At 32.8% G+C, this 24235-nt stretch overlaps 1 protein-coding gene and 1 pseudogene across 4 annotated transcripts; one reads left to right on the top strand and one right to left on the bottom strand.

Moving 5' to 3' along the window:
* Positions 1-5495: 5495 nt before the first annotated feature.
* Positions 5496-8019, top strand: LOC137829354 (protein DMP4 pseudogene; annotated as a pseudogene).
* An 11270-nt stretch (positions 8020-19289) lies between these two features.
* On the bottom strand, positions 19290-23710 carry LOC137829619 (Zinc finger C-x8-C-x5-C-x3-H type family protein). 4 transcript variants are annotated; one of them, XR_011084046.2, is made up of 8 exons: positions 23187-23693; positions 22925-23067; positions 22462-22524; positions 22218-22337; positions 21842-22132; positions 21445-21756; positions 21085-21215; positions 19290-20149 (listed from the first exon to the last, which is right to left on the bottom strand). XR_011084046.2 is itself a non-coding variant. In XM_068636463.2 (7 exons), exons 1-7 carry the CDS (start codon positions 23278-23280, stop codon positions 19765-19767), a joined length of 1401 nt encoding a protein of 466 aa, XP_068492564.1. In that variant the 5' UTR covers positions 23281-23710; the 3' UTR covers positions 19290-19764. The 4 variants fall into 4 exon arrangements, 3 of the variants coding, with proteins under 3 accessions (XP_068492564.1, XP_068492565.1, XP_090160501.1); XM_068636463.2 differs by lacking the exon at positions 21085-21215 and having other exon boundaries at positions 19290-20142; positions 23187-23710; XM_068636464.2 differs by lacking the exon at positions 21085-21215.
* Positions 23711-24235: the final 525 nt, after the last annotated feature.

The following is a 24235-nucleotide window of genomic DNA, read 5'->3' as shown; positions in this document are numbered from 1 at the left end:
TACTATAGCGCAGTGGTCTGAAACCACTCTCGGCTGAACATATTGCTTGCAAAACGTCCAGATATGAAGCCACTCTTCGGAGACAAGAAACCTGTTTAAACGGCTTTTAGCTGTACCATTTGTCTTGAACCAAGTGTATTTTTTGCCTACTGCGGGCACATCCACCAATTAATTTCCTTCAATAAAATCATTAAAGCCACTAATCTCCTTTCTTTTACTAGAACCACCTCTAACACCTTTTCGTTCATCTTCTCTTCTAAAAGCATTAAAATCCCCACAAAAGCACCATGCCACACTTTGGTGCACACTCTTAAAAGACGTCAAAGTTTCCCACAAAGCCACCTTATCACTCAACTTGCAAGCTGCATAAACGTTTATTATAGCACACAAGCTATTAGATTTAAGATGCTGACCCAGAATTGCAATAAAGCCATTTCCTACCACATGTTTATCATACCGAAATGCATCTTTGTGCCACTTAGACAAGATGCTTCCTGCCCCATTCACTCCTTCATTATGTATCCACCCAACATTACTATCTTCCCAAAGTGCAAAACATCTATTGTCTGAAACAGTAGTTGCTTTAATCTCTTGCAAGCATAAGAATTTCGCACCCTCCTTAGCAATAAAGTGTTTTAAATAGCGAGCTTTAGTAACCCCCCCCCCCAATCCTCTAATATTCATATTGATAATAATCATAACACACCGGCACCCTCCTCAGATGATAGCATTACTTCATTATCTCTAACCTCCATACAATCCATTTCTCTGATCACCGCCTCCTCATTACCTGAGCATTCCATCCCCAGACTTTTACCCGTGCCCCACAACCTATCAGATTCAGAATCATTCTGGTCGACCCTCATGCGGTTATTACAAATGATAATATCACTATCTTTTTCGGTTTTAGAACAGTGACTTAACCTGGATAAGGGTCTGGTCCCATTTTGAATGGTTCTTTGGCCTCCCTTGGATATCCGACGTGTTTGTATAGATGTCTCACCCAATTCCCTAAGATCGCTTATCCTCTGGATACCCTCTAGTGATTTGGGCCCTTCCTTCACACCTGCATCTTCCTCCCCCGGGGCTTCAGTCCTCCCTTCTTTCATCAAATTGACCTCGATTCCCTCTCCACAGGGACTTTGAGAGTGGTTAATAAGCAGTCCCTTACCGCTGCATTCCAAGGGACTTCATCATTGCCGCACCGCTTCTCACAAGGAGTTTCTTCTGTTTTCGATAATGTATACACTTTGCCCATCGCTTGTGGAGGTGACCCATATAAGCTTTCACTTGAACGATCCTCCATCTCTCCCCCAACGTCACCGGAGTATAAAGGTGAACCCTTCAAACTGCCTATCTCTCCTAACATACCCTTTGAGCAGCCCTCTGTTTTTCTATCCCCACCTCCCATATTGTTAGGGCCCAATAACAACGACTTTTTATTTTGGACTTCCACACCACAAAGATGGCCCACGTATGTCTCGGGCCAAGTTGCCTTTGCACACAGTAATTGTGCCTCAGCTAAATTAGCCAAAGAATTTTGAATTATCATACAGGCTGCGTTGACCTGTTGTGTCACTGATAAAGCTGCCCCTACATCAGACCTTACCTTCTCACGCATTGCCTTATTTGAGTAAGAGGTTTCGTCTTTTTGCTGACATACCAAATCACTCTGACAACACTCCTCCATAAGCTTCTTTTTTGTCTCTAGCGACCCACTAACTTTGTCTTCTTCCTTAGTCACCTCCGGTCGCCGTAAACCACCGTCCTCGTCACCGTTCTCACCCCCCTCATCACCAAATTTTGACGAGAAAATCGTTTCCTCAACAAAGGAGCCCATTGAAGAAAAGCTATCTAAGGAGTCACTGTGATTCATGGTGCAGTTACACACGCCTACCCCTTTCATGGGTTCCTCTTCAACTAGAGAGATATTAAAGGCTTGCCCATTAATCCGAAAGGTCTTTAACCCTCCAACTTCACAGAATACCGACTTACGAACCTGGAAACGGGAAAAATCAAGGTTCTCCCATGATAATGTAGCATCATCTATGGCTACCACAGTCGCTACTTCTCCCACCACCTTTGTAAGGCATTCCTTAGTCCATAGCGGTATGGGTAAACCATAGCATCTGACCCACACCAATTTGTGGTCTGCTACACATGCTTCATACCATGGTTCTACATCCTTGAACGCACTTACAACCCAGTCTTTGTTTAACTTAACAAAGTCTTCCATATGAACGTCTTCCTTAGGTGTTAGGAGTACCATGTTATCTCCCATAAATCTAGCTTTAACCATACTCATCCCTCCTTTGATAAGTTCTTCACATAATAAATCAAAATTCATGTCTTCGGACATCCATCCAACTGCACTGTTAGCCATCCAAGGAAGAACTTGTGACTTAGCTTCAAAGACAGGACCTTTCCATCTCTCGTGTGAGGTATTTCTAACAGCATCAGCATAAGAGTGACTCTCGCTATGGCCCCTTTTGATACTCTTTCCTGTTTTTTCTCTCCATACCTCCTTACTCTTTGGCTTCACAGGTTCATGGTTACGAAGTTTTTTGACCTCTCTAGGTCCACAGACTCACCACCAAGTTGTGCAGATACCCCTCTTCTATATTTAGGTATGTTCACGTATAACTTCATATTGCCAATGTAGATTTGATCCGGCTGCTTCTCCATACAAAACACATTTTCCACATCAAATAACCTCACGAAATCGAATCTTCTTCCCTATCTATTGAGACGCTTTGAGATGAACACTTCTTTCACCCTAGCCCATTTCTGGAAGATCTTTAGCATGTCATATTCCCCAAAGCCTCCTGGGAAGTTTGAAAAGAAGAACGTAGAGAAATTATTCTATGCTCCTCGGGTTTCCGTCGATGGCCTTCCCTCTCCTTCCTCCACCGGTCCTCCCTTGTCCTCCGGGTTGCGAAAACATATTCACTTTATACTAAATATAACATATTAAATAATTTTATTCATTTAAAATATAAGTATTAAATATGTTTCTGTGTGGATAACGTATTCAAATAAAAGTATTAAAATATAACATATAGTACATGTGCGTCTTTTTTTATTTCATTCATTCAACCATATTCATTTAATATTCAAAATTAAAGTTTTTGCGTGGATAACTTGTGGCCACCTTCTACTTTGACTTTTTCTGTGTTAGGTCAAGAACTAGGTGTATGAACTTTTTTCATTTGGTGCCTATGCAAAGTTGTCAACCATTAAGGCAGCTTTCAATATAAGTTGCCAATGGTGAATGCAACTTCTTCCAAAGTTGTCAACGGTGAAGTCAACTTCTTTATTATCAAATTGGAAAAAAAAATAAACAAAGTGTAGCGTGGAGTGATGGCTTTCTGCACAAGTACCTGAGGACTTGACTTATGAATAAAAATTTCAAAAATTATGTTAAAATTATATTGTACTCATACAGAACATTTGTTATATAATGGAATAACAATGCAGCCTTGTAGCCTTGCATAAAATGATACCACATAGACAACGGTTACAAATTTGTTGTCGTGGAATCAAAGTCAGACAGATAAGTGGCTCGGTGCATACATCATGATGGAGGGTGCAAATGGAGATTACGTGCATCTTTTAGTAAAATCCGAAATCAATGGGAGATAAAAAAAAATTGATGCACAACATAGTTGTTTATCAACAAATCTTACGGCAGACCGTGTTAATTTGGATTCAACCCATATTGCGTCCATGGTGCTAACTTCAGTACAAGCAAACCCCTCAGTCCCAATAAAAAGCTTAATTGCATAAATAAAAAATCTGCATGGCTATACTATCACGTATAGAAAAGCTTGGTTGGGAAAACAGAAAGCTCTTGCTTTGGCATTTGGCGATTGGGAACAGTCCTACAGTGATCTTCCTAGATGGTTGGAAACAGTAAAAGAAAGCAATCTGGGACAATTGTGCAGTATATTACTTCTCCTTGTATGGTTGATGGTGTTCAAGGCAATTTTGGTTACACGTTGGATCGTGTGTTTTGGTCTTTCAAGCCTTGTATCGATGGTTTCAATTTTTGCAAGCCCCACTAGTGCAAAAAGAAGAAAAGGATACGCTTTATTTAGTGCGGCTTTTTGCACTACCCGCTTTCGTAAAAAACGCGGTGGCATTTTTGAAATTATTTTGATTTACGAATGCGGTTTTACCTTTAGCCGCATTCGTAAATCAAGTGCTTTGATTTACGAATGCGGCTATTCAAATAACCACATTCGTAAATCAATATTCTTTGATTTACGAATGCGGTTTTACCTTTTAGCCGCATTCGTAAATTCTTTTTTACCCTAAATTTTGAAGCGCGCCACACACAATTTCAAACTTTATTTCTCGTCTTTGCCTTCGTTTCGCGTTCGCACTCTGAGTTCATCTCCTTCTGCTGCATCTGCATTCCATTTGTGCAATGTAAGTTTCTTGAACTCTCTTTCTTCCTCTTCATCTTCACAAATATATGCATAAATGTTTTTCGTTTTTCTTATATATGTTTTTTTCCTTGCATTGGTGGTCTCGAAACACTGTTTCGTTGGCTGACATTCGTTTTTCTTATATTGTTTGGTTTCTCGCATTGCTCAGTACTCTTTCATTGTCTTCGTGGTTTCTTGTGGATTTTTTGGTTTGCTCCGTTGTTGCTTCCCTGTCCGCCGTCGCTTCTGCTGCCGCCACCGTTGTTGGCGCTCCCTTGACTCTTCATCAACGTTGGCTTCACACAAGATTGATGATGTTTTAAAATTTTTAATTTTTTTTAATGATTTTCCATATACAAGTGCGGTTAAAGCAAATAACCGCACTTGTAAATGCTATTTATAAATGCGGCTATATAGCCGCATTTATATTTCTTGATTTACAAGTGCGTGTTGATCAAATGCGGCTATAAAGCCGCATTTATAAATTCGAAATAGCCGCATTTGTTTTATGTTTCTGCACTAGTGCCCATTGTACAAGTTGATGGGACATTTCTAACCGGAAGATACCATGGAACATTGTTGACCGCAACCGCTCAAGATGGGAATCAAAACTTATTTCCATTGGCGTTTTCGATTGTTGAAGGCGAGACTCAGGAGGTTTTAATTTGGTTCTTCCAATTATTGCGACAATATGTGACACCTCAGCCGAATTTGTGCATGATTACTGATAGAGGAACCGGTATAACTTCAGCTTTACAATCCGAAGAAGTTAGATGGGAAGGAGACGACCTCGTTTCTATGTATTGCATACACCATATCGCATCAAATCTCAACAAAAAAATTCAAAAATGCTGACCTCAAACGATAGTTGATTAACATGGATAATTACATTCCTTACCTTCTTTCACAGATAATTACGACCTTTTACCACTTAACTAATTTCATTTACTTCTTTATGACAACTTATGAGATGAAACAACCCATAGTACAGGCAAAGCTATCAGTTATGCGATCCGAGTTCAAGCAAGCATTTTCCTGGATAGATCGCATAAACAAGATTCGGCTATGTGTTTTGTGGAAAGGTTTAATGCAGAAAATTCTGAATTTGATGTCCAAGAATTAGCCACCCCCCAACATGGTCGGCAACCTCAATCATATACAGTTAGATTAAATGATTGGTGGTGTGATTGTGGCAACTTCCAAGCTCTTCGACTACCCTGTCGTCATGTTATTGTCGTTTGTTCCTCTTGTCATTTACAAATGACGACATTCATTGATCTAGTTTACAACCTCCACACGATTAGCAAGGCATATCAAGTTGAATTTCACCCTGTTCGAAACGAGGATTATTGGTCTACTTATACCGAGTCAAATTTCATACCAAAACCCTACATGCGACGTAAAAAATCGAGACGGCCAATTACAACTCGTTTGCATAATGAAATGGATCAATCAATTCAGAACAAGACAAAAAAATGTTCTTACTGTCGCAATGAAGGTCACAACAGAGGAAATTGTTCATTTAGACAGTAGACTCATCCTTTGCAATGTTGTTCTCATCAAATATTTTAATATCATCTTCTTTTAATAACTTATATTCAATAATTTAATTTATTTTTAATATATTTATTTTACAAAAATACATGTATATTATTACTTTTTACATATTATATAATTTATACTTTCATATATTATATAATCTAAAAATTTATACATAAATTATATCACATTTTTATAAGTGTATTTTTAACTTTAACAATATTTAAAAAATACTAAATATTTTTAATTTATCAAACCAATCATTTTTAACCCAATTTATTTAAAATTATTGTAAAAAATATTCATTTTAATTATTCAACTTTATATATCATTTTCTTAAATAAAACAAAATTAAATTTTGGTATTATTTATAAAATATTTTTTTTTAAATATTAATTTTCATTTGTTTAAAAAAAATCAAGTGAACTTGCCAATTGAATTGTATACACTGAAGTTGTCAATCCAGTATTCAATTTTATTTAAACTGAAGTTGTCAATCCGGTCGTCAACTTTAATTAAAAAGACAAGTGTACCAGAATTAATGAATTTAATTTATGTTGCCTACATCATTGGCAACTTTGACAAAAAAATGCCCATTTCTATAATTTTTTCCGAATCTGCCCATTTACGTAAATCTAAAAAAAAAAAAACTACACCATTTTGGTAAAATTCCCTAAGTCTTCCTATTAACTTGGGTTTAAGGTGCGGTTTGCACCCACTTATACACTATGAAGTAGTCTTATTTCTAGTTGATGTAAGATTTCCAACACACAATCTCACGTCGAGACCAGTCAACTGTGTGAGACTATATATTTATAGGTAATCCAATAGAAGCATAATAACCTACACGATAGACCAAACATGTCAACTTGTAGCATAATAATTGATGACACGATAGACCAAACATGTCAACTTGTAACATAATAACCGATGACACGATAGACCAAACATGTCAACTTGTATGTGGAGCTATATATTTATAAGTGTTCCAATAAAAGCCTAATGAAGGATGACAAGATAGATCCAACATAGACTAGGTTCTAAATAACTCTCATACTATCTTAAGAAGTTGACTTTAAGTCTAACTCAACCTTACAAAATTGGTCTATAAGATGAGGTTTACACCTACTTATATACTATGAATTGACATTATCTCTAGTCGGTGTAAAATTCACAACATACTCCCTCACGCCGAAGTTGTCAAGTCACGTGTAAGACTAAGTATTTATCCAATAATAGGTGACACGATAGCGCAACAAATTCTTGTTAAAATAAGTTCTAATATCATATTAAGAAATGAAATTTAAATATAACATAACCCCTAAAAAAAATTAGAATTCAAAAATTAGAATTCATTTATTAGACATCTAAGGCACTGCCCATTTGGCCAACCTTTTACCAACTGGCACATACGTTGCTTTCCAACTTCTCTCTCCACTCTTCACAAATATTGGCGACTGTGACTCTGTCATCAAGGTCATGACTGTTGCACTTGTTTCTGTAGGTGATCATCCCTAAATATTAGCCAAACTTTTTAGAGCATTGCCCATTAGGCCAACCTTTTACCAACTGGCACAGTCCTTGCTTTCCAACTTCTCTCCAATCTTCAGAAATAGTGGCAACTGTGACTCTGTCAGCAAGGCCATGACTGCTGCACTTGTATCTCTATCTGGTGCCTCATGCTTCCTATTATGTTTAACTGATGACTTCAGAGACAACAAGGGGAACATCTGTTATGGGTTGCTACCCTCAAGGGCTTGTAGGTAATTGATGGATCAACCACCCTTCAACCCCAACTCGCAACAAGATATCACCTAAAGTTCATAGATTTCATGCATGCAGTGACGTCAGTTTTTGTATTTTCAGCAATTATGTTGTTTGATTAGAATGTAGTGAATTGCCTCTTTCCAGCATCCTCAGCTGAGATGCAGGGAATTGGCGTTTTGGGCAGCATGTTCTTTGTTGCACTTCCTACAAAGAGAGACATGGAACTGACTTCCCCCTTAATAGTGTTCTGTTTATATTCAAAAAAATTTACCTATTTCAATAACTTAATTGGATTGATTATGTCTTGTGTCCGGAACAAATTATATATATATATATATATATATATATATTCTATCGAAATTCTTTATTTAAATCATATATTATAAAAAAAAGCAATACTTTTGTTTAATAGATATAAAGCTGACTTAAACCAAGAACTATAAGTTCTTGATTAATCCATTTGTTAAACCTTATAAGCACTGTCTTGATCGGGTAAGCAATAGTTTACACCAAGTTGGTTTTCTTTTTAACGGAGAATAGATTACTTGAGCAACTTTTCAAGGAATTGAATCTTATTTCTGATATAAGATATACAACTACAAGTATACAACAAGAAAAAGTTGATGGTATTCAGCCCGAATTCATAAATATTCAACAGTCAATATTCAACAAGTCAGTGATAATGATAACTCATCCTCGTTAAGCGGCTATTTAGTAGTGAATATTCCCCCTTTATTTAACATATGTGCGTATGTGAAGCCAACATTAAACGAAATTCCAATAAATTAAGCTTGAGAGTCAGGCCATATAATTGCGATATGCAAATCAATAATGTATCAACTAAAAACTTAACGATTACACTATAAGAACACTAAAGAATACTCGAAATTTTGCTAAATTACTGCAACTGTTTGAGCAACAAGTTTTCTAGGAACTGACAACTTCAACCACGAGTGATGGGTTTGATCAAAACAAAATGATTTTGCAATTACCTGAGTTTACCTTGCCCAGACGGTCAGGAATCTGGAAAATCTTTTCCAAAAAGCATGTTCCTAATTAAAAGAAATGCTGCAAAAGAGCCCAAAGAAGAGAGAAAAAGGGTTGTGTGTAATGTTAACTCGCCCCCCCCCCCCCCCCCCCCCCCCCCCCCCCCCCCCCCAGGAAGTAAATCTTACACAGCATATTTACTTTCTCAATTTGAAGCTCAAACCTTCAGATCACAGAGACACTGATCATCAGAAAATGTCAACCATTTGAAATGAGGTGAGATCATGAATTGCAAAGACAGCGCATCTTAGGTACAAAAAAAAGAAAAATGTTAGTTTGGATCTGCAATGTCAAAATTGTAAAAGCTAAAGATAAAACTATATTTTCAAGAAAAAAAAACATCTTCAAATTTCATGATGCAACAATTTAGGCATGAACTAGTAATGTTATGAAGCTCCAAAAATATAAAGATTAGTAGAATTGCATTCCTGTCTGTTATTGCATACACTTATTAGAGCATATTTAGTTGTCCATGTAAGATCCGTGTTCATATAATAATGACGTCAAAATTTCCACAAAAGCAATTAATATTTGCATCCACTGATAAATGTTGAAGTTCTTTGAAGCGGATCAAAAGAAATGGGTAATTTAGAAACCTAGAATTCACTAAAATTCAGTCGTAGAACTTAAGAGTTCAAAAGATACAGTGATTGCAAGAAATCTTTTTTCTTCAACAATATCCTAGAATCTCTTCTTTTTCTATTTTTTTATGGTGGAGTCACATGATGATCAAATCATTGCATTTAAAAGACAGCTAAACTATACTAGAAACAACTAAAGATTCACCAATTACAACATTCCATATTTGTTCGTCTGGAATGCATCCATCTAATACCATCTCATCAAGAGTCCGAGCAGCTTTGTGCAGGTCTCCTCTCTTACAAAAAACATTTGACTAGACAATCAAAAGTGCCACTTCAACAGGGATGCCTCTAGTACGCATACTCAGATACAACTGAATGCACGAGGTGGATCAACATTATTACAAAGACCCTGGACTACCATGTTATGCATCCTAGCATGAAGGCTCCAACTTGCTCGATTTGCAGCTTCTTGAAAGCTGCTTCCAGCAAAGAGGCCACTTATGATTTTTCCATACATGTCTGCACCTGGTTTCAAGCCTTGAATTGTATCTCATGAGATACTACATCAAATAGAAATAAAGTTAATTCATAGTATATAACTAAATACAAATCTCACTTGTAATGTGTCCTTTGTAACCATAGAGTCTTCTTGCTTCATTCTCTCAAGCATCCCTTCCGCTGTCCTATACTGATTCACTGCGACTAACCTAGAGATCATGAGACCAAAAGTTTCATGATCATAACGAAACCCATTACTATATTCAGCAGTTGCAGAATCGAATATAGTAACAGCTTTGTGCACGTCCTTTTCTGCTTTAATTAACTGCACAACTGAGAATTTGTGATGTGCTTTGGCCACTTGAACAGAGTTTTACTACCCATAATAACTTCAATTTATATTACAAATCTTAAAAATGGTATATGTTTTGGACACTTGTAACGCTAGCCCCTCACAAGATAGCTGGCTCCAATATTCAAGTTTGTATCTCTTATGCATTTGGTCGAACAGATCTCCTGCTATCATCTTCACAAAATTAACCATAAAGGAACTAAAATTTGAAACATATTACTAATGTTTTCAAGTTCAACCAGACACCAAGCAACTAACAACCTAGAGGGTACTCAACCATTGGAATCACAATAAGCAAAAAAAAACCTCAAAACCAGATCATGGCTAGCAAAAATTCACCAATGCATATAAATTTTCTATCATATCATTAGTCCTTCTTTAAAATCAAATCTCCTTCTAAAAAAAAGCTACATAAATTAAATTTAAAAATATAATATTTTAATTTATTACAAAAAATAATCAATCAATGAAAAATTTGAAAAATATTTCCTAGATGTAATGGACCTCAAAGATTCTCACTTCCATTCTTTAAAATTGTGAAGAGGTTGAGCTATGTTAAGAATAAGATAATGTCTACTCCTAATACAACATCCATATGGTTATAAATTTTGTAACATTATATACTTTAATTAAATAATCTATTATCCTTGAAATATTTATGTGGAATATTGAAAAAAAACACAACCTTAATCTCTAAAATAAGTATCTAATTGATATAACAATTAATTATTTTTAGTCTTTAAAATTAGTTTTTATTTGATACTTTTTTTAGTAGTGACTGCTTAATTTATTTTTATAAATTATAAATAATTTTTACATTTGAAATACACAAAAAGCATTATTAGAAAATAATGATTGTAGAAAAAAACTTCTTTGAATTGTTAATTTTTTTCACTTGTTTTTTTTTCTGTTGGAAGTTATAGTTATAGAGAAAAAAAAATATTTACATTTTTTTTGGTAAATTTTAATCATTTGTTTCTTTCTTATCTTTATATTCTTCTCATTTTCCTTTTTTTTATAATACATAATACTTAATTCAAATTGACCTAAATGAAATTATGATTGCTTAAATCTTATATTGATACTGAGAAGAAAAAAAATTGAATCATCACAAGTGTTAAAACTAATTTGAAGGAGCAAGTATTCTTTTATTTTATTTTTACATAATTCATAAGAATTTTTCAATTTGTACGTTTTCATGAAAGTCAAACTAAAGCAAGAATGAGGACTAAAAATGAAAAAAAATTAGGCTCGTTTTATAGTTAAATTTTGGATGTGAATTGTATGGATGAAAAAAAAAATTAATTGAGAGGGGTGATCCCACCAGAAAATTAATTTAACGCATTTTAAGAAAATTAAATACTAAAATAAATATTTCAAGATATGGAAGACCTAAACCTAACATTAAATAATTGATCAGTTTAATAACTTATTTTGAAAATATTTATTAGAATGGAATGAATGATGTTGAGAAGAAAATAGTCACCATATATTAAGTCATAAATAACGTATTAGATACATCAAATTTTGTTAACCGTAGAAAGTTATTTATGTTTCGCATAAAATACTAATTTAATGCATTTTAAATAAATTAAAGACTAAAATAATTATTTTAAGAAATGAAAGACTTGGACCTAACATTGAATAAATAAATTATCGGTTTAATAATTTATTTTCAATAAATATTTTGAATATATAAGTATATTGTCTGTTTCTATATGTTAATTATTTAATGTTTGTTCACTTTAAATTCATCTTACCCTACACATAGTTATTAAATGTTTGTTTGAGATTAAGATTGATAAGATATAAACATATTTTATCTCATAATATATAAGTGGGTGCAAATTTTATCTAATAAGGTTAAGTTATGCCCAAAGTCTACTTTTTAATACTTAAAATGAAGTTTATTATGACGAGAGTTTGGTGGGTTTATCATTCGTTATCTGCCCATAAATATATAGTCTTACGCACGAGTTGACAGTTTTAGTGTGAGGGAGTGTGTTGGAGGTCCCACATCGACTAAAACTAAATATATTTTATAGTATATAAGTGTGTGTAAACCTCACATTAATTATAGACCAGATTTATAAGATTGAATTAGACTTAAAATACACTTTTTAATAAAAAATTTACATAAAAAGTGTTTCAATGTTAAGTTTGTTGAAATAATATGGATAAGAATAATAATAGTATATGATGTATCAAAACAAAAATTAAAAAACTTAGTAAAAGAAACATGATATTTTGGAGAAATTATATAAAAAGATATATTTTGTTTTTTATCAAAAAGAAATTATAATTCAAAAAAAATAATAAATAAAGTATTAAGATAATATTCTCAAATATAAGTTTATTATCCTTCATTCTACTTATTAAAAGAAAAAAAAATTGTAAACTTATTTTTTATTATACTTTGGTGAGGACACTTTTAGCATATATAAGGTTAATTTTGGCAAAATACAAAAAAAAAACAAGAAAATGTAAAAATAACTTAATATACTGATTTTTAATTACTTTTCTACTTCAAATTTTATAAGAGAAAAATATAAGAAAAAAAGTTAAATTAACTTCTCTATAGATTAAAAGTAGTTTATGCAAAACTAGTGTTGTAGAATTTATTTCAGGTACATTTTTATTTTTTACTTGTACATAAGTAAATTTTATTTCATGAAAAAGTTAATTTTAATTTTTCCTTTATATTTTTCTCTTTTAAAAGTGATCATGGAGAAGTTTGTTCAAACAAACCTGATGTGAAAATGGACAAGTACCTAACTCCATGTGGAAAATGATAAAATTTTCATTACTATTTTTTATAACTCCACCTATTCTCATTACAATTAAGTAGACTCTACCAATATTCAATTTAAGGTAAGTTGTAAGAAGAATTTAAATATTTCTAGTAGATTACTTTTTGTTATATTTAGATACTAATATATATGATTTTTCAAATAATGTAATAAAAAAATTGTTATTTTTTCTTTTTATTGTTAATCTTTATCCATTCATTCCTTCTCCTTTCAGTGTATTCAATAAGACTAATAAACTAGTTACTAGTTTATTTTTTTTATTTTTTTATTTTTTATAAAGTTTTCGTGTTAGGCATCACTATGCAACTTGACATCTCAGCTAAGCTGACACCTCAAGTAACAACAATCATCTGCCATCACATGAAAAAAAAAATATTATTAAAAAAAGAAAAAAGAAAGAAAATACAAAAATATGGGGGGACTAGACCAAAACCCATATGTTAACACAAACGATACATAGGTAAATTATACCTATTCATAAAGAAATCTAATAACAGACTAGCTGAGAGTCTATTATACCAATGAAATGATTCTCTATGAATAAATCCTAAATTAGCCAACTTATCAGCACACGCATTCCCTTCACGAAAAATATGAGTTACCCTAAACCTGATTGTCCCACAAAAATTAAGACAAGTATTCCATCGATTCTGAAGCATCCACGGAACATTAGTCCTAGCAGTAAACGCAGCACAAACCAAGGCAGAATCACATTCAAGCCAGACATTAGTAAGTCCCATTTTTTGAGCTTCCTCCATAGCATGTATAACTCCATAAAACTCAGCAACCAAAGCAGTTTGAACTTCAAGAAACGCTGAAAAAGCACCAATAAATTCTCCCATACTCCCACGAAAAATACCTCCACAAGTAGCAAGACCAGGATACCCCCTAGCAGCCTCATCAGTATTAATTTTGACCCAGCCTGGTGAAGGAAATTCTCATCTAATAGGAAGAGGACGATGAACTTTACCACTACGAGTCTTAATACCAAAAAACTTAATCACGTTGAAGTCCAACATATCATTCTTCATTGAAGCTTTAGACGAATTTCCCACTAGACAAGTTAAATCTTTAATTATCAAAATAGCCTTAGAAACCCCAATCTTATCCTGAAATCTAGCATAATTCCTCATATGCCATATCATCCATATAGAAAAGGTTATCACCGCAAGCTTAATCAATTTAACCAAAGGACTACCATCACTCTTAATAAAAGAAAGTAGATCATCCTTATTAGAGAAATGAGAAGTAAGAAAAATTTGTCGTACCCAACTCCAAATATGCAATGCGTTAGAACATTCAAAAAATAGATGTTGAATAGATTCCTCTTGCTTTTCACAAAGCGAACACATAGAACATATATGCAAACCCTTATTCTGAATATGTTGATCTGTAGGAAGTCGCCCATGAAAAATTTTCCAAAGTACTAGAGTTTTGGAAGGCGGAATAGATGAAGACCAAATGAATTTACCCCAACCACCTGGAACTCCTGGTTCCAAGAAAAAAGTCCTAGCCAATTTAAGAGTGAAACGACCAGACTCATTTAGAATCCAATTAGGAATATCCTGTTCCTCTCTAATCATGATATGATTAAAAAAATGAGGCATCTGCTATAAAGAGAAGGGAATATTCCAATCACAACCTGTCCAAAAACTAGTTTATTTGACAAACTTAAAACCTAGTTTAACCAATACAAAATAATAACTTATTTTATGAGCTCTCTAGCTCATAAACTATAAAGTTAATCTTTATAATTCAATTAACTTGTAACTTATTTAATTAAGAAATATTAATTTAAATTAAGAAATAAAAAATATTTTTTAAAATAAGTTAAAAAAAGATATTAATACTCATTAAATCAATTCATATTAAAAAACTATATATTTAAATAAAACTATAGAAATTTTAAAAAAATATTAAAAAAGTAATTAAAATTAAATTATTTTATATAAATTTAAAATTATAATAATATATTTTTGTTTATAAATAACGCACCTTATAACATTCTTTATGAATTTCTCTTTCTACAATAATGAATTTATGTAAGAAAATTCTCCTTCTCTCTCTATAATAAAACGTTTCATTCTTCATTTAATAAATTTCTGTCTGAATAATAAATTATTCCAATCCTTCATTTTATGAATTTCTTTCTCTAAAATAAATGTTTTTAACTCTTATTTTTGTCACCGTCACATTCAATTTAATATAATACAAATAGCTTCCTCTCCTTGTACTAACTTTCATGCCCCATTTCAATACCTTTCACTCATCCCAACCTTTGAACTACAACTTCCCTCAAACCCTCACTTTTTGCAATTTCTCTCAATATTTTCAACAAAACTTGTTGCAAATTGAAGTCTTCCATTTTTCTTATTTGAGATTATGTACAAGAAAATTTTTGGTTTATTATTATGTTCCTTTTTCTTTCCAAGTTTTTTTACCTTTCTCCAAATAAAGTTAATATTTTCTTTTATTCTCCAAATAAGGATTCTTCTAACAAGAGTCTTCCACTCCCTCTCATGGTCCTCTTGGAGATGTTCAAAGTTAAAAAAAAAATATTTATTTTATTCTCCAAATTTTAGACTTCACATAAATGCAAAATATGCACTGAATTGGGAATTGTGATATTATATTCCTTTTCATCCTTCAAGCAAATTTTTACAGGTTTCTGATTTTTCATGTTTATTGACTATTAATTTTTCATTTGCATATGTGTCTTTGTTTATGCTATGGTCTCTTGCATCATTTATTATTATTATTTATCTCAGTTTGAGGTTGCTTATACAACTCAATTGCTTTCATGTATGAGTATATGATTTGGTATTTTTTTTTTCTGTAATTAATTTTATTGTACCAACTTCATCTTAATATTATACTGTAAATGTGTGTGTGATTTTTTTTGTAAATAGTGGGCATTTTACCTATTTTTCATTTCTAATTTAATGCAGCAAAATGATAATTTATCATTTCAAACTGGTATGTACCTCACTTGTAATCATTCATACATTTTTATTTTACTTATTATCAATATTCACTCTATTTATTTTTTTTTATGCTTATGCAATATGTAACCAAATTGTTTTTTCTGCATTACCATTCTTTCAAAAACTGCAGTTTCAAGTTTGTTTTAGCAATAACCTTCAACAAGACCTGCAATCTTTTCATTTTGAAATTATTCGTATCCAAGTAGTGAGGAGCCAATAACAGAAGAACTGACAGTTGTTTCTTCCTACAATAAACATTAAATTGTCACTTGTTATCAATTTTACTCTTTTAATTTAACTTTATAAAACATGCAGATCTTTTTTAGAATAGTGAACTTGAAGAAATTAAAATAGATTAGAGTAAATTAGCATTCTCAAAAGAATAATCATATTTATATAATGATCACTGCAGGGTAGTAACAGCAGCCAACTCTGTTATTGTCTCTTCATTATTTTGGTTTGAAGAGTTTCAACTTTAAAAAGTTATACATCTTATTATTGTTCTGTCTGTAAAGAAAAACCAAAGACAAATGAAAAAAAAACCCAATTGATTACATATTGTGCAAAAGTCATATATATATATATATATATATATATATATATATATATATATATATATATATATATATGTATATGTAAGAAAAACCAAAGACAAATGAAAAAAAAAAAAACAATTGATTACATATTGTGCAAAAGTCATATATATATATATATGTATATATATATATATATATATATATATTTACGATTAAGGATTTCTCTGTACTCTTTTTTCTGTGGAATCATGTGAGCTTATACCAAAACAGATGATGAAGGGATGATGAAGGTCTTGCCAACTTAAAAGAAGGTTTTACATATGATGAGGAACACTTTTATACTTGTCTGAAGAAGAAATTATATTTTAATTCAGGCCATGGGAAAAGGTTTTGTATTTTATATTTCAATTTTTATGTTTCATAAAGGGAATTTATCATGGAATACAGAGAATGGATATTTTAATTATTTTTATACATTTTTTAATCTCAAACTATAATCCTAAATCTTCATTGCTTCTTATAAGATCTCTCTGTTAAAGTATATTGATATGACATTACAAATAACATCTTCCATCATAAAAATTAAAATTACTTTTCTGTCTTAGAAATATATATTCGTTGCAAACAGTCAAATAAAATATTAATAAAAGCATAATTTTTATAAAATTCTTATATTAAAATAAAAATTATAAAAAAATAAAAATAATGTGACACAATAGAATCACCAAAATTAATGAAAAAAAACTCTTGCAATATATAGTGTATAACTCACGTTTTAATTTTTGTCATTAGTTTACTTTTTTTAATAACAAATTTATGTAATCTTCATTGAGTTTTGAAACATAAAAGGACTAAATTTAACATTTTAAAAAATATGTATATACATGAATCATTTATATTAACTCAAATACTTATTTATATATTTATCAAAATAGTATTAAATAACTCAAATACTGCTATTATTATATTGTTCTAAAAATTTGTCCATTGATTATATAAAATAAGTTGTAAAAATGTTCTTTATTTTAAAAAAAAAAATATATATATATATATATATATATAAGTGAAAGGATAAAAAACTGAAAATATAATTTATCCTAACACGTGTGTGTATATCTAATTAGATGTGTGAATTTCATTTCTTATTAAATAAATTTTATTTTCAGTTTAGTAATATTAGGTTTTAATCAATAAAATGTTATTTTAAAAAATGTGTTAAAATGTTATTATTTGTTGCGGCACCAATAAAAACCTAAAATTCGTAAAGTAACATAAAGTTGGCTCAGTTGAATGTCTAGTGATCTTATTTTAGTGCATACAATCATTTTTCGTATCTCTCCAAATACAAATAAGGTTTATATTTTTCACTGAATATTAGGTTTGTGTTTGAATAAAATTATTTAGAATTTCCTTTATGGATAATTTTTTTTTATAATGTAAAGATATGCAACGGGTTTGAATAGAAAAACGAAAAAAAAATATAATAATTTTAAGATAATTCCATGTTTTTGGATATAAAATAATTTTGTTCTCATCTTGAAATAAAAAATTTAAATAAGAAAACTGATAATATACAAGAATTTATTGTCGTTAAATTACAAGTTATCGTAGATAATATTTTCTATAATGATTAACTTAAGAGTTATAGTAACTATTTATTGATTATACACACACTTCTATCATTAGGAATTGTTGTATGCATTACCCAAACCATGGCAGTTGATTTTATTAATTAAATAGTTTTAACAGTTAATCATATTTACTTATTTTGGGACTAAAATAAATTCACTTGAATTAAACTTTTTGTTGAAAATAGTACACGTGTTTTGATTGATTCAATGAAAGCTGAAAATTGTTCTTTTTAAACCAGCATCTTTTTAAAAGCTATTGTTCTAACGTTATTATTAGTATTAGTATTATTATTTTGATTTTCAGATTGGTTGAAAAGGTGTGGAAGATCATGCATGCACTACATTACATTGGCTTCACTGTCTCCAGCAGAGCAAGAACAATCATGATATTCTGTAACCTGTGTTGTCTTCACCCACCACCCTCTCTCTACTAATTAATACTAACATTTTTTTCTAATTTCATGTTAAACCAATACTAACTACTTAGTTATATCTAATTTCAAAATCTCCATGAATTAACAATACTAACTCTACCTTAGTATGCAACATGCTTGTGTGCTTCTCACATCTGCAACCATATTTTCTCACTACATTCACTTTGCTTAATTTTTTATCATTTAACGCGCTAAGCCAATCACAATCTGTCAATAAATATGCTCACAAACACACATTTATTATATAAATATATTCATTATTATCTTTTTATCAATAATTATAAATTTATTATTTTATCTTTTAAAATGGACTGTCCACTTAGAACAAAAAAGTCAACAACCATTTCAGGCAACTTTATAAAACAACAATATGCCTCATACCTTCTGTTCAACTTTTTCTTGACATTCTTAGACGTATGTTGAGTTTATTATTTCTGATTACGGAACTTCCTTATTATAATGTTTAATGAAAATTAGACATTAAAAATTCTTCGGGGTTTTGGTTATTTTTTACAACCGCATTAAAAATGTAACAAGTAGTATTGTTTAGAAGTAATAAATTTACATTAAAATTCTCACTTAGAAAAATTATATTACGGCAAGACAATGTTCTAGTATAGTAATCGCGTTGCAAAGAAAATACCAACCCTAGGTTTTCCTAGAATTTCCACAGCAGATTTCGAGGAGAATATATATATATCTCTTGGAATGAGAAAGAGAGGCATTGTATGCAAGTTGTAAGTACTAAAAAGGTAAAAACCAAAAAACAATAGCCTAAATGGTACTTGAGTCATCTCTTCAATCTTCATCTTTGTACGGGGCAGGAACTAGGCTGTCTCACAAGCATGCAGAAATGTAACAACCATCACACAAACGCCATAAATAAAGGATGAATAATAACATTCAGAAGAGACCGAGGAGGGTAGACAGTATTCAGTTTCCAATTGATGCTTATTGGAGATACTAATATAATCAAATGAGAATGACCTAGTATAGGCTCTAAACAGGATTGGGTGATGAATACTCAACGACAGTGAAAATTTGAACAGTTGCCATCAAAATACTGAGGACTATAAACAGAAGCAATGGAGGCTTGTGAAGTCACTTCCAATAGCTAATGAGGAGTCATTTTCAAGTTTTGCACTAGCCAGATTAACGTATCTCACCGCTTTGTCTGGTACTTCTGCTACTGCCAAGAGGGGCAGAACTCTGACTTGAGAGTTGCACATCAGATAACGAGATAGAACCACCTTGTGAGAAAATTAGACCGACAGAAGTACCAGAAGAAGGTATTCTGGCTGAAAGGGATTCCTTTTTGGACCCGGACATCAGTTCAGGCCGAAGCTCTGAAGATGTTGAAGGAGCCAGCTGAGACAGCAAAGACCCCACTGGGTATGGAGTAACTGGCACATCAATGAAAGAAGATACCGATGGACTGTAGCTCAAAGATCCCAAAGGATGGTCAAATTTGCACGTGGAGCCAAACTTGCAATGCCCATTTTGCAAATAAAAAGCGCAAGGTTGTACGCCCTGTTTTCTAGAAAACAAATTAATTAAGAAATCCCAAAAATAAATAAAAAATATAAAACACACAAATTGTAATGCTGCAATAGAACATGAGAATGTGCTTAAGAACAATTAAATCTTCCACATAAAACTAATGCTATAAAAGAAATAACACCTCTAAACAATAGTGTAAATGAGAGGAAAAACAAATGTATGAATGGATTACGCTATAAACAATTCTATTTGCACATGCACTCCGATCACAACTGTGCACAACTGGATTAGATTTTTTTGCATATGAAATCTATGCAGGGCTGCCTGAATTCAAAATGAGTAACTTGTGCTATTGTGATGTCCAATAGCTGAGTAAATCGCATGTTTCCTCAATAAGGAAGAAACATAGTTGACCACAACCAAAATTTACTTCCAATGTAACTATAAATCCAAATCCTTTCTGCCATAGTCCTCCCCAGTTCGGATCCTATGTTTCCATCACATATTCCACCAAACATAATGAAACTATGCAAAACTCAAGATAGGACGGCAACTACCATGCCACAAAATTTGGCATCATGGACATCACTACATTGGCCTTTTCAGTGGAAGCAGGAAAGACAGAATTTTAGCAAGTCACTTTTATACCATACGAACTTAAAAGAAAAATAGAGTGAATAGCAGCTTTTACACTAGGACTGACATATATAGAAAAATAATACAATCACATGTTTTTTATTCAACAGGTTAAGCTTTTACCGAAGGTTGATTTTTCATGAAATAAGGGCTTCAGTGAACATGTGATCAAGACTACAATCTTAGCCATCCCCATTCTTGTAAATAAGAAGTTGCATTTCACGTCTCAAGCCAAAACGGCTCGGAAAGACTGCTTTATATATACATATTTATATCATGTTCTGTCAAGGGCCAACACTAATTGTGCAAAGCAGAAAGTTTAATATTGTCTCTTACTCCAGGTCAATTGCTGTCCATGTTGATCCTAGCTAGTGCAACTGAAGCCACGCTATGAGTTAATTGCTATGCAGGGATACTTTAATACTATCAGGGCCCAAGGTACAAAAAGAGCAGCTTGTCTAGACTACCTACAAATTTTGATTTCTAATGAGAAGGGAATAAAAGTAGTGTGCCCTGAGCAGAATAGATGTGTTGTTCATACATTTGTCATTTGTAGATATGTACATTTTATATGGATAACATCATAAATTATAACTGTAACTCTGTAAAGTACCATACAACTTAAATTAAGTAAATCTAAGAAAGTTAACCACACAATGAGACAAATAATCAAATCAAGTGAGTAATCATACATACCGGACGTAAAGGAAGTCCAATTGGGCTAAGAAATGGCCGTGCAACAATATGGTCCCGAGGATGATGATATCGACAAGCTAGTCCAAATTTACAGTCCCCCGTTCTCAGAAAATATTGGCATTCAGGTTCACCGGGTCTTTCAGGAAATAATTGATCCTTTAGTATGTTTCCTGAAGGACCGGTAGTAGAGGACAATGGAGTATATGGTCTAGCAAAAGCTGATGTTGGTGATGACAACTGGGTCACTCCATATAAAGAAGTGGCCCCAACAGCAGTTTGAGCACCAGGAGATAGCACAGGACTTACAGGTGCCTGCACCAATTTAAAATTGTCAGAAGAAAACAGCTGCTAAAATGAAGAAAATTTGACTTTTCACACGCACACATGTCCCTCTCACCGAATAATGACTCCATCCAGGAAATTGGACAACCCCTGGAGAAAGAAGTACAGGACCATAAGCCCCTTGGACATATGAACCAGACAACACAGGAGGCCTGGCCACTCTCAAGTTTGCAGAAGCTCCTCCATACTGTTCAGGCACAGGAACGGCAGGAGACTGCACCTGTTGATAAAATTGAGGTGCAGATGCTGGCAATGGTGTGCCAGAAGGTTGAGGATGATGGAATTTACAAGTAACACCAAATTTGCACTGCCCCGTTTTCAAATAGTAGGAGCACTCTTTCTCACCCTGTTCAAACAAAAGTCGGTTTAACAATTGCATTGTTTGCTGTGGGTTACATGTGCGAGAAGAAGAGCAAAACGAAGAGTCATACCGGCCGTAATGGGTATCCACAAGTATTTAGTGGAGCTTGGCTTAAATATCCACCACCATTTTTTGGATGGTGGAATTTACAGGATGCTCCAAATTTACAGGTTCCAGTCTTTAAATAATACTGTTCATCAGAATGACTAAGAAGAATAAGTATAACCATTTTAAATTGGAAAGATACAAGTTAAAAATTTGCAGATTTTACATAGAAAAAATTCATGTATGGAAATAAAATAAAAAAACAAGACCTGGCATGGAGGTTCCCCCACCCGTTCTGGGTACTCCCCAGTAGCTCTTACTGCCGCAGCAACCTACACAGCATTTGACTCAATTCATATTCATACACTTTAGCAATAAGATGAAATAAAAAAACTAGCTATCTGCATAAACATTCTTTTAATCCCTTTTGTGTAACTAAAATAGGCTTATGCAACACAACCAGGCTATCCTTTAAACTGGATTCCCACTCTCAAATGGCACTTCACATTGAGGAAAGTAAAAATTAAATACCCCCCCCCATCCCCCTCGCTAAAAAGGAAAATAACTAACTACACAGTAAATGAACAGTCGTAGACAACATTGACCTTCAGAAATAAGCAATAACACCGACACAGGGCCAAAAAGGCATGAAACCAATGCCTACTACAAAAACAAAACACTTGCATGAAACTCTAACCTAATGCAGAATCTCAAAGTGATGGAAAGGGTTACCGCAGCACGATCACGAGGGTGATTGTAACGACACCTGCTACCATATCCGCACACACCGGTTCGCATGTAATACACACAATTGGGAACGCCGGGCCGCTCCGGGTAAGATTCGCCTCCACCGAGCGTTAAATGCCACATGGATTCTACACAAAACCAAAACCCTAATTAGAAAGCACAGAAAACCCCAAAACTAGCACAACACAAGTTGGACATTAAAAAACCCTAACAGGCGAAAAGAGAAGAGAAGAGAAGAGTGAAAGACCTTCGAGAGCAGTGTCGATGCCCGGTGAGGGCCATTCGGGTTGGTTGAGCGGGTTGGATCCATTCCTGACGGGGCCCCGACCGTACAAGTCCATCGAAACGGGTTTGTGTTGGAGTATCTGAAGTGAAGAATCTGGTTGGTGCTAGAGAGATGTTGAAGCGTGTGGAAGATCGGAGAGGTTGTGTTGTTGGGTGGTTGCGAAGCGCAGAGAGAGAAAGGGGATTTTCACAGCTTCACTGTACAGGGCGTGCGTTGGAGCGTGAGAGAGAAAGTAGAGAGAGAGAAAGTGTGCTTTGTTTTGCTTCTTCTCTCTGACTAGGACTGTACGGTCTCTAGTGTAGTGTGGTGCGATGGGGTTTTCCGCTCCATTTTCTTTTCTTTCGCTGCTTTTCTTCTATTAATTTCCGTTTTTTGTTCTCATTTTGTGCCTACCCGCCACAGTTCAAAATCAGAAAACGGAGTTCTTACTTAACCAGTAACCGACACTCATCCTGTGTAAAGTGACGCAACTGTCCTTCCACTTTTCACACACTTTTATTCCATTCCAATATAATATTATATTGAATTCATAATAATAAAATTATTATTATTATTATATGAAGTTCCACAATTTTATTAAAATAATAATATTATTGTTTTGGCTCTTGGTTCATATTATTGAAGTTAACCATAAACAATTTAAGTAACAAATTAAATTCTATTCTAAAGAAAGTAGTAAAGTTTTGGATTTTTTTAAATTCTTTAAATTGTTGTTAATTTTGGTTGATGATGTTGTATTTAATGAAAAGTTTGGACACTCCTTTTAAATGGTATGTTCGTGTGTTGGATACAACATTCATATAACACTCGTAAGACACGTATTAGTGAAGTGTTCAATTCAAAAAATATTTGTTGAATTTTTTATAATTCTATTACGGTTCTAACACAATTTAAAAAAATATATACATTAATTTTTTAAAAACTCAAATTTATTGTATAAATTTTTATTATAATTATAAAAATAAGGAACGAATTCTTTTAAACCAATCATGAAAAACATCTTTCTACTT

Source organism: Phaseolus vulgaris, chromosome 7, assembly GCF_051622355.1.
Source record: "Phaseolus vulgaris cultivar YP4 chromosome 7, ASM5162235v1, whole genome shotgun sequence".
NCBI lineage: Eukaryota > Viridiplantae > Streptophyta > Magnoliopsida > Fabales > Fabaceae > Phaseolus > Phaseolus vulgaris.
The sequence above is the reverse complement of the archived record's forward strand: the minus strand, read 5'-3'. Positions and strand labels throughout refer to the sequence as shown.

What these genes read in the sequence shown, in the direction of transcription:
- LOC137829619 (XM_068636463.2), bottom strand. Translation starts at nt 23,280, where the DNA reads ATGGACTTGTACGGTCGGGGCCCCGTCAGGAATGGATCCAACCCGCTC. An exon ending in ACCCTCGTGATCGTGCTGCG is followed by an intron (nt 22,525 to 22,924) that starts GTAACCCTTTCC and finishes AATGCTGTGTAG; the next exon opens with GTTGCTGCGGCAGTAAGAGC. An exon ending in GTGGATACCCATTACGGCCG is followed by an intron (nt 22,133 to 22,217) that starts GTATGACTCTTC and finishes TTGTTTGAACAG; the next exon opens with GGTGAGAAAGAGTGCTCCTA.